General features: G+C 38.1%; 1 protein-coding gene across 1 annotated transcript; it reads left to right on the top strand.

The window, feature by feature from the left end:
* The first annotated feature begins 432 nt into the window (after window positions 1–432).
* On the top strand, window positions 433–11,900 carry LOC118745956 (eukaryotic translation initiation factor 2-alpha kinase-like). Its single transcript, XM_036479641.1, has 5 exons — window positions 433–1,170; window positions 7,845–8,550; window positions 8,926–9,105; window positions 9,169–10,179; window positions 10,248–11,900. The coding sequence occupies exons 1-5, from the start codon at window positions 941–943 to the stop codon at window positions 11,727–11,729; spliced, it is 3,609 nt and encodes a 1,202-aa protein (XP_036335534.1). The 5' UTR covers window positions 433–940; the 3' UTR covers window positions 11,730–11,900.
* Window positions 11,901–11,906: the final 6 nt, after the last annotated feature.

The following is an 11,906-nucleotide window of genomic DNA, read 5'->3' as shown; positions in this document are numbered from 1 at the left end:
AAAGTGATTTATATACAAGATAAAATAAAATAAAAGTGTGTAAACAATTAGGTAGTGTTATGTGCATTTATATATATGAAAGTATGTGACAAATGCACTCTTTGATAAGCAAATCAAGTGGAACGTCTTAAGAAATTTTAACAACAAATAACTTATATACAATTATATTGTTTATATTTTTTAGTTATACATGTTTTAGAGGATTCCTCCCTTAACATGCTGAATAAGTTTCAATTGTTAATTCCACCTGGTTTTCTTAAAACACAAGGTGCGGCTGACTACTAAAGCCCACCCGAAGTCGGTTTTTTTTTTTGGTAAAAATTACTTGTTAAATATTTAAAAAATTTCCATAACAAAATTATGCCATTTCCTTTAAACTAATCGAATTTACTGGAACTATTTTTGAAATCAATCCCAAAAAAACCATCTTTCCAAACGTACCCTTAATGTAGCCGAGCGGAAAAAGGAAATTTATGCCACCTGATCATTTTGACAGTTCTTTCACAGCTGTCATTGCAAAAGTTTGTGGTTGGACGTATTGTTTTCGTCGTTGTGGCCTTTATTAGATATTTAATTAATTTCTACCTATAAAATAGACATACAATTGTGCATAATTTGTATTCAGAATTTAAATTTCCCGCTGTGGAATTTGTGGTATACAAAAGTCGATTACCGGTACAGCTGAAGTAATGCAGCAAAGAGCACTGTCGTTGTTGGGTGCTCCACGCTTTTCTCTTTCACCTATCCCATTATCAAAGAACGCTATTCAGTTCACATTAATCATTTCCTTTTGCGGTCCGTGTACGCGTCGCTTAAGTTGCATTTAATCCGTGGTCGTTTGTGGTGTGAGCATTCTTCTGCCACACACTGCGCTGCGTTGACCACGCAGTCGACGCTTAGTTCGATCACTTGTGGCCACTGCGGCTTCACACCTTATAATATGGATATTCAGAACGATTTGAACATAATTAGGAAGTATCGTAAATCATTATTCCATCTCACCATGATAACCTCCATTGTTGCTGCTGCCACAATAACTAATGTCTTGGGAAGTGCCAGTGTTGAGAGTGCGAAAGAAATAGATGAACAACCTATGTTGCAGTTGGATCGTCGTCCTGCTGCTATACCCTACTGCGATGATGATAACCCAGATAGCACCATTTCTCGAAGGTAAGCGAATTGTGAATTTGCAATTGCAATCACTTGCAGTTACTTGGTAGTTACATAGTACACAGTAGGTATGTGTATATCGAATATTCGAAACTATTCTCGAAATTTCTATGTTCATTACGTGACTCTTGTTAGTGGTTTTCGTAAATTTTCAGTTAATTTTTTAATAGAAGCCCAACTTGGCATTATAATTGTTATTAAATAAGGCCTTCGACTGCTTGAAACAGAGTTCTCAAACATTCCCGTAGGTTTAAATGTAGTTCGTCTTGCTATCTCAAATAAAAATGTTTCGACGAAAGTAGTAATAAATTAAGAACTGGGTAGCCTGTCTATAAAACCACAAAAATTAAGTGTTTCTTGTATCTATACAAATACCGCGTTGTACTGATAAGATGAAATGGGTCTGAGAAAACATTTTCGCATTTATCAATAAAATTGCACATGTTTATATGTATGCTAATAGCATTACTTTTATTAAATCTATATAATCTTTAAAAGGAATTTGAAAACATGTATTTAAGCCTCTTGCTGATTACTACTTTATATGAAAAGAAAGATCACTTGGAAAAAAGATCAACCAGGGGATATTTAGTGGTATATCAAATTAGAGCATATACCATATATTTATTATAATATTGTTTCTGAAGTCATGCATAGAGTTAGAATTATAAAAAGGCATAATTCAAATACACACATACTTAATTTCACAAGTAACGTCAGCGCCAGTGAAATTGCGCGACATTGACGCCGGCAGAGGCTTTAGAGAAATTATATTACCTTCAGCGATTCCACATTTCTCTTCCCTATTTTATTTTTCATATTTTGCTATGCGCATGTTCATTCTTGCTTGGTTTTGTTGTTTGCCTTCTTTTTGCGATTGATTTCATTCCAAACATTGGAGTGAACAGCTGACCAGTCCCGGCTCCAACGAGCTTATTAGCGTATATATGTATTTAAGAAGATACTGCACCTACAAGCAAAGGCTGCGGCTTTCGAGCTGATGTGGTCTTTTGCAATTTGATGATATATGTAGGTACAAGAGACGCAAAGAATGAGAGAATGCTATCGCTGATGATTTGGATAGGGCTGCTAACATTTCATATGCTTCTTACCGGCTTTTTCGAGTCTGCGCCGAAAAGGGGCTGGTATTTTGGCGCGCTTTTGCTTTATGTTTCTGTTCTGCAACGAAATGGAAGCATGAACTAGTTGTCTTTAAGTACTTGTGCGTACGTACTTATGCATGCATATTAATGAACCCACAAATATGAGTCATCAATGTTTATATTGATAGTACAGAGGCATATGTACAGTGACGGGCAAAACTGTAACATGGTGTAACACTTTTTACTTCAGTCATCGCTATCTTTCCAAGTTCTAACGACTTTCATACTATTGTTGTATGTTATTATTGGTACACCTGTACTTTCTCTATCATAATTATTTGAAGTCAATCCAACAACAATAATAAAACCAGCAGACAAAAATGTAAATTAAGGCAGATGTTACAGTTTTGCACTCATATATTTTTAAGAACTTTATAACAATTTTAACGAGAAAAAAGAACTACTAACACAATGTTCAGTACCCTTTTGCTTGTTTTAGTTACTGGGTGCGATTTGGCATATCTTATTTTTATACCCGAGCGCACTTGTGCACAAGGGTATATTAATTTTGTTCACATAACGGTTGTTTGTAACAGCTAAAACGAATCGAGATAGATATAGATAAATGTATACATAAATGATCAGGATGAAAAAAGAAATCGATTAAGCCATGTCTGTCTGTCCGTCCGTCTGTCCGTCTGTCCGCCTGTCCGTACAAAATCTTCGATAAATCAGTAAATATTAAAGCTAATTTATTCAAAATTGATGCTTGCAACAATTCTTTACCAAGAAATACGTTTATGGTAAAATTTTGGAAAATGGGCGTGGCACCGTCCACTTATGATCACATATATCTATATCGGTAACCGTTCTACCAATTTGTACCAAACTCGGTGTGGTTATTGTGCTTTCCTCATATAAGCAAAGGGTTGAAAATTATTGAAATCGGACTAAAATTACGACCGCTTTTCATATAACGGTAAATTTCAGAAATGCTTGAAACTTCAATATTTCGAAATTGAAGGACGCTAATTTACTCAAAATTGATACACCCCGGCTTACCATCTAGCGGTAGGTTTCGGAGAGGTGAAAAAGCATATATTTAATAATTGCGCCGGGTATTTAATTTTCGGCTCTGCCCAAACTTAGACTTTCTTACTTGTTATCTCTGTAAAACTTCTGGAGGTATATCCTCCATATATCCTTAGTTTGCTTTCACAGCTCATGTACTCGATTATACGGACTTGGATACTTAATAAGCTGTGCTTCTAGTTGAATTCGCAAATTCTCGATAAGATTTATGTCCGCGGATTGTGGAGATCATTTCAAATGAGCAAATTTTTTATTTTGTATCCAGTCTTTGCGAACATATGCAGTATGTTTTGGGTGATTTGTCAGCAGCAACTCTCATTTTTCGACTACATCTTGCAAATTTTGTTGAAATATGAACAGATACTGTTCCTTACGCATAATGCGTACTAACGGACCCACAAAATTGTTTAAATACAACCCCAAACTATTATTGAACGACCACTGTGATTCACAGTTTGCCTCACATGTTGCGCATGGGCTTAATTTGGGTCTTTGATCCAATACCATGCCCGGCCATCTGAACTGAAACTTAAAAATATGTTTTTTATTGCATTCTGAAAGGCGTAACATATCCCAATAGGCAACGGTCCGGTTTTCGGAAAATGCTACCACTCTCGTACATATATTTTGGTCAAATTAGCTTTTTTCTTCTTTTATGATGCCCTTGCGCTAATTTGGCAATTTGTCGCCTCGCTGTCTACTGATTTGCATTAAAGTTTAATACCTTAAGCGCTTCTGTAATAGTGGCTGCATCGCTACTTGCTGCGAAGTTCAAAGATATTGGACCGTAATATTTTTTGATAGATTTCCTTTGCCCTTGGGAACACTTTAGGCTATATTTTTTATCAATCTAAATATTTTCAATTAATACAGTTGAAAATACTGATCATATAATTTTCAAATGTAACACATATAACAATTCACGTGATAAATACCCAATACTCAAAAATACTTCATCATTAATTGAATTTCATCAAAATACTAATGGCAAAGCATATAAATCTATCACTAATTTTTTAAAGGACATTGAAATTAATTTATAATTTTATAATTTAATCTAAAATTGGAGATGGCGTTTTAAGCTTTTTTGCTGGCCAATTAATTCTTCTTATAAAGAATTAGGAAGTAACTTTAAATTACAAAAAAAAAAAAAATATTTTCAAGTAACAAACTCTAAAATTTTTTGCCACTTTCCTGCGGTCCCGCCTTTCCACAGTAAATCTATTATTTACATTTATGGTTCCTGATTAACTATATTATTTACTGGTGATTACTTCTTCAATAAATTACAATACAGAAAAAAGTCATCTGACTTCCAACTAAGTAAAAAATAACTGTAAAATGCAAAACTGAGAGTAAGTGCAAAACTGTAACGTTTGCCTTAATTTACATTTTTGTCTGCTGGGATTTTTATTGTTGTTGTATTGACTTCAAATCGTTATGAGAGAGGGAGCAGGGATGTACCAACAAGAATATACAACCAAAGGATGAAAGTCGTTAGAACTTGGAAGCATAGCGGTGGGTGAATTAAAAAGTGTTACACCATGTTACAGTTTTGCTCGTCACTGTAGGTAGAGTATTAAGATGAGAGTCTGATGCAATTATGAATAGCGTGAGTTGCGCTTTGTCTTACCTATTTATACTTTTATTTTGTTTAGTTGTATTGAGAAAACTTAAAAATACTGTAAGGGTTATCAGAGAAACGGAGGCGCTAGGTTTCGAGCTGCATTAGTTACGCAACAAATGTTGCTAGCAATCGAACCATATTTGCAAGCGTAAATTAAGTCTATGAGTAATAAGATACTAACCTCGTTATCATAATGCCATGCAACAGTTTTAATGACTTAACAAATTATGTAGAAGCCAATAGTTTTTTAACCGACTTCAAAAAAAGGAGAAGGTTATCAATTCGTCGGGAGGAAAGGTGTTACTTCACAGGTGCCCCATGCTAATTTTGTTTAAATCTGATCATTGGATCATGAAGAAATTAACGATAGTCTTAACTTCTTATATGAGAATCTAATTTCGGTTTTATTTTTTTCTTTAAAAAATATTTGTCAGAATAACACGACTGTTGTTAAAAGAACAAAATATATTTAAAACAAGTAATTTTTAAGCAAAAAACAAAACGGACTTCGATTCTCATATAAAAAGTTAAGATTATCATTAATTTCTTCATGATCCAATTGATCGGATTTAAATAAAATAACCTGTGAGGTAACACCTTGCCTTTAAAAAAAAGAGTTATAGAAATGGTTAACGCGGTCCAAAGTTATGCGGTAACATAAATAAAAAAATATATCCGGCGAATTGATAACCTTCTCCTTTTAGGTCTTGGTCTTCACAATAAATCATTTCCTCGCGCTGTCGGTAGAATCAACTAACATCAACGAGTCAAATAGCACTCATTCTAGAGATGGTTAGCTCTACAATACCAGAATGACTCGGAGACATTCCTTCGAACATATCTAGCCCGCGCGGGCATTGAACAAAACGCCGGATCATGGCCATGCAGCTTTTGCCGAAGGAATATTCACGAGACCCCGACCTCAATGCGTTGAACGATCTGAAGTAACTACGACACCACAGGAATTTGAGTAGTTCATAGAAAACGTGCCAGTACGATCATCTATTAGGTACGCATACCGGGACATCCACTGGGCCATCAGCTTACGCAACAAAAGTGGCAGCAAGGAAAGTATTATTGTATCATCCCACGTGTCACAAAATACAGGTCACTATCTCGCTGCTGCAGATTAATTGTATATAACGTTCTGCAAAGAAAAGTTCCAGAGATAACCATTTTCATACAGGAGACAAATTATATTTCAGCTCCAGCCCTCAGCAGCGGGACGAGGACAACATCCTCTAAGAACCGTTGTCTTTACATGGTCAAATCTCTTCGCTACCAGCTGTTACTGGGAACGGGTGCGTACATAGAAACCTTACTCGTGACTGTCAAGACGATTGTACGGGTGGTGGTGAACTACGCTGCGCCACTATTACTACAAACACAGTTAATTAGTCGACATAATAAAGTTTACAAAATTAACGAATCGCAAAAACCTGGCCAATTCTGATGGCGAAGTGTGATAAGCAGCGTTTCTAAGCTACATTTGGAGCACTAAAATCAAAATACGTAAGAGGAAGCTCACAGTTTTATACCTCAGCAAAAGAAGATTTCATAGCTTTTTATTACCTTTCTTTTATTAACTCGGGATGTAACTATGTAATATTGATGCGCCTAAAAGATGCAGCGATTTCTATTCTCAAGTTACATACCTGATGACAGTACGAATGGCAATTATAATAGGGAGGTTTTAGTTTTTTAAACTATAATTTTATTATTGTACTATGCATAGACTGATTTCATTATCAACAAGCCAATTCCTGTTTAATTGGTGTCTGTCGAAAATTAAAAGGGCATGTTGTTGTTTTTGTTGTAATAGCATACAAATTCCACAAAGAGTTTTTGGAAAATGCTCTTGAGTGTCAGATATACATAAATAGAGTCGATCCAGTTACATAGAACTGACTGTGTGGTAACCATCGATAGGAAAGGCAAGGCCGCTTATCTAGACTGGCGTTGGTCTTTAGTTCATAGTACACATATACAATGTATTTTTGTATGGAGATAAACATTTGTACATACCCTGCAGAAAATCTGACTAGCTCAGAACTAGCGTAGAACTAGACCTTTTGCCGACATTACTTGTGCTAGCTCAATACCCAAGCAATGCTTTCAACTGTTCAGTTTTACACGGCGATGTCCTTGGCGATGGCAATTGTTGGCCAGTGCATTACTTTGCCATCAGTTTTTAACCGGTTCCGCTTCGGACAGTTTTGTTTTTTTTTTATAAAAAAAACGTATTTGAGATTCGATTTTTGGACATTTTTTTCGTTTTTTCATTTCTTTTACAGATTACATTTTTGTTACATATTTTATTAAAACAAAAAAATAAATTGTAAGCTGCACGCAACAATTTCAAATCATCAAATTTGAAAACTCACAACTGCCTCCACCGCTATTTGAACTCGCGACCAACGATGGTTGAGTCGGAGTCTTCTCGCTGAGCTACTTTCGTATTGTACGAGTAGTGAGCATTTGCACAATACCATCAAAAGTTTCAACTGTACCGCTCTGCATTCCTTTTGCACTAGTTCAGAGATAGTTCTGATATATATAGTTCGGAACTAGCGCTTTGTCAGACTGTCTCTAAATTTTACTGCATACATACCGTATGTATGCAAATAAATACTTACATACATATGTATGTGCTAATCCAAAAGTTAAACAGCTAAACAAATAAATAAATGTTTCAGATTACCGTAAATAGCGAGTGTTTTTTGTACTTTATTTATTTGCATACATATATTCGTTTATTTAGATTTTAGGTCTTTTGAGTACCACCCCTCTGCGAAATTAATTGTACAAACGTTTCTTTCAAAATATGAATAAAAAACTTCCCACTCTTTCAGACTATTGTACATAACCACGCTGGACGGACGCTTGTCAGCGCTTGATGTTGGTAAAGGCGGTAAATTACGTTGGAGTGTGCCAACCGGTCCGGGGCCACTCATATCGTCAAGCATTCACCGCCTTGAATTGACCAACAATGGACAATTTGTGCGTATGATACCATCACTGAGTGGTGGTATCTATAAATTTGATGGCGAATCTATTGATCCGATACCTATAACCACCGAAAATTTGCTCAGTTCTTCGGCGAAATTCTCTGATGATCTGGTCATTTCGGGTGGCAAGGAGACCCGCACCTATGGTGTGTCTTTGCGTACTGGACAACTATTATACGAATGTTCCATGCATGGTTGTATCAATTCGACAGATGTCAGGGAGGCGGCTTTGAATGATGAAGAAAATAGTAGAAATACTGTTGGTGGCCAGGAGAAAATGGAACATGATCCACTTATTGACGATGTAATGGTTGTGCGTCGTCAAACACAAACCGTACGAGCTGTAGAGTCACGTACCGGTGTTGAACGTTGGAATTTTAGCGTTGGTCAGCATGAATTGAATATTATTAAGCCAGCTGAGTGTCACGATCGTCCATATAGTGACATGGATATGGCTATGTTAGATCTGGATATAAGAGTGGTGGTGCCAGAGGGTGTTATCTGTGCGTTCAGCAAGTCAAATCCGAATGTAATGCTGTGGAAATATAAGGTATGTATCTATGTAGGTTAATAAGCAAGCAATCAAGAATTGACATTAGGGCAGGGGCTATCCGGTTAATATCTGTTCATTTGGTTATCCGGATATCCGGATTTTTCAATCAGATATTCGAACAGTTATCGGGATTGTCCGGATAGTCAAATAAAACGCTAGCCCTAGGTAACCTACAAGAGGAAGAAATAGGAGGGTTGTTCCCTTAAATTGCACAAATTCTAGAAAACTGCGAAAGTGTTGAAATTTCGTGTGAACTGTGAAAATTTCTACTAAAATCACTTCCGGCTTTAAAATCAAACGAGTTTATGGAGAATAAATCCAATCAATTTATTTTTCTTGAGGACTACTCAATTTTTTACTTAATTCTTTTAGTTCGATCATCCCATTGTGAGCGGTTGGAAACTTAGTGCCGATGATGAACTAGAAATGATAGATATGTTCAGCTCAGCTCAGTGGATGTGGGATCACGAAGAGAACATATTTGAACCACCCATAAATGCTATGAGTCCTGCAATTTATCTGGGCATGTACGATAAACAGTTGTATATTCAGGTATTTTATTTTTTTTCTCATATATTCGCCTACATATTATTTATAACCGTTGCTATATTTCAGGAATCTGTTAACTTGCGTCGCGAAATCGATGATCAGTCTAATTTATATTCTCATCTGACTACGGACTCAACAATGCCTATAATACCTTGGCGTCCCATACCAGCCAGCAGCAACTCATTGGCCATACTTAAGAATGATAAAGCCATAACAGATGGAAGCAAGCCAGATTCTTCGCATGAAGTTGCTGTGCTTCCGAACGCCAATAATGCAGTGCAGGGCAATGAGTTAGTACCCTATGAGGAGGAAAAATTTGCAGTGGCCGCAAAATCAGTGCTTAACGGCTCGGAGTTTGTAAATGGAAATGGGTTCTATTTATATGCGCGTGAAGATTCGAAAATAGAAGATGAAAATGCGCATTGTGAACCCGATGGGGAAGAGAATGAGGAGGATGGAGAGGATGACGAGGAAGATTTAGGAAACAGTGGTGATGGTGATGCAGTTGGCACAGGTGCAAATCGTACTAATCGCACAGTAAGCGATGATTTGGGCTTTAGCCTAGACGATATCGATGCACCAGTCAAGGTAGTGATACTATCCCTGTGGTTCTGGTGGAAGGAAGTGGTAGTGATTGCATTGACCACGGCAGTGTTGGTCAATCTATTTATAGGGCAACGTCAGCGACAAGAGGTATTGGTGATTGAACGTCATGTGCCGGTGCCAACCGCCTATGAGGCCACCGAACAGTCAACAGTCGCGCTATTGGGGCCCACAAATGTTGCGGTAAATGGCAATGCTAATGGATCCGTCAACGTCCATCGTTCACTTTCGGAGTCTACCTCCTGCTCGGGTGATAATTTCATTTCGCGATTTCAGAGTGACTTCGATTTGATGCGCTGCCTAGGACGAGGTGGCTTTGGTGTTGTCTTCGAGGCGAAGAACAAATTAGATGATTGCAAATACGCTGTGAAGCGTATTACATTGCCCAATAAGAAAGAGTCGCGTGATCGTGTAATGCGAGAAGTGAAAACCTTAGCCAACTGCGAACACCAGAATATTGTGCGCTACTTTCAGGTCAGTTTATAGCGCATTTATTATATATATTTCTGACAGTTAATACAAACTGATCTTTTGCTCTGCAGGCTTGGGTCGAGACACCACCACCAGGCTGGCAAGAGGAGGAGGATAGTAAGTGGTTAGCGCACGAAATGTCGATGTCCATACAAATTGAAACGCCCGATGGCACAACACTGCCCTCATTCGATAATGTGCCATCGGCTCAAATCCCACCGAGACGTCAGCTGCAGGTTGAGCGTAAACGTCAACTACTCTCTTGGATGTCAAGCTTGAATAATACTGATTGTGGATCTGATAAAGAGCACAACAACTGCATTGACGAAGATGACGATGACGATTCGTGTATTGTATTCCGCTCAGAGTCACAGTCGCTGGCGTTGAAGGGAAGAGACGACAGTGAAAGTGACAGCGAAATCTTAGTTGGAAGCAAAAATTGCATTGCCAAGAGAGACCAGCAAGAAAACGGCAATAGGGCGCAAACAAATGCCATTTCAATTGACATTCATTCCAATTCGTTTGACTTGAGGTTGCCTAAGAACGGCAAGAATATCGATTACACACAACTGTCCGATTCCTTTCAGATTGAATTTGTGCGCTCCGCTAACGGCGACGAATCAAACGGTGATAGTGGCTGCGATGGCCAAGCAAATGGCGATGTATGGACTTCCAGAGATGCAGACCGTTCGTTTAATGGTAACAATTACAAAGCGAGCTCCAAGTCCAAACAACGCCCCAATTCCTTAGAGCTCGGCAACATTTCCGTAAATATAGACAACAACAATAGTTGCAAGGCATTAATGCCAGCCGTCGCAGTGCTGTCCACACCGAAGCCACAGCAAAACAAAGTATACCTGTACATACAAATGCAACTTTGTCGCAAAGAGAGCTTGCGCGACTGGTTGCGCGAAAATCGCTGTGAGTCGCGCCAAAGTCAAATCGCCAGTATTTTCCATCAAATCGTCGATGCAGTCGACTATGTGCATTTGAAGGGACTTATACATCGCGACCTTAAACCCAGCAACATTTTCTTCTCCCAAGATGGCCAAATCAAAATCGGTGACTTCGGTCTCGTCACCGACATGTCCGACATACCGAATATGGTGACAAAGTGTGGCGATACCACTGGGCTACCTTCATGTGCGCGCCATACGCAACAGGTTGGCACACACCTGTACATGTCGCCAGAGCAGCTGCGTGGCCAGCACTATGATTTCAAAGTGGATATCTACTCGCTTGGCCTGATCTTCTTTGAGTTGCTTGTGTTCTTTGGCACCGAAATGGAACGTATTAAAACTCTGCGCAATCTCAGAGATGGCAGCTATCCACAAGAGTTTCCGCTGGCTTTCCCCAAAGAACACGAGCTGCTTAAGTTGATGTTGTCCAAGTTACCCGCCGAACGGCCAGCGACGGCAGAGCTTAAACTGAAGTTGCTCGACATACTTAAGTGGCCTGATTTTACAGTGGGCGATGGTGATCCTGTGTCGTTGGTGGCAGCGGCTGCTCGTCGTTATAGCCGAAGTCGAACATTTAGCACTAGTGGTGCGTGAAGACTATATAAGGAACACATTTTATTTTTTACTTTAATCGAAGATGTCATACATATTTTGATTGTCCGTCTAGTTAGTTAGTTTTTAAGTTAATGTAATCATTAGTTATACGAATAATACTATTGCGAAATACATAAGGATTTAGAAAACTCGGAAAACAACCTTAATGAAATTGAT

The sequence above is a fragment of the Rhagoletis pomonella genome, unplaced genomic scaffold, assembly GCF_013731165.1.
Source record: "Rhagoletis pomonella isolate Grant_MI unplaced genomic scaffold, Rhpom_1.0 Rhpom_scaffold_00001, whole genome shotgun sequence".
In the NCBI taxonomy this organism is placed as follows: Eukaryota; Metazoa; Arthropoda; class Insecta; order Diptera; family Tephritidae; genus Rhagoletis; species Rhagoletis pomonella.
This window is presented reverse-complemented; position numbering and strand designations above follow the sequence as displayed.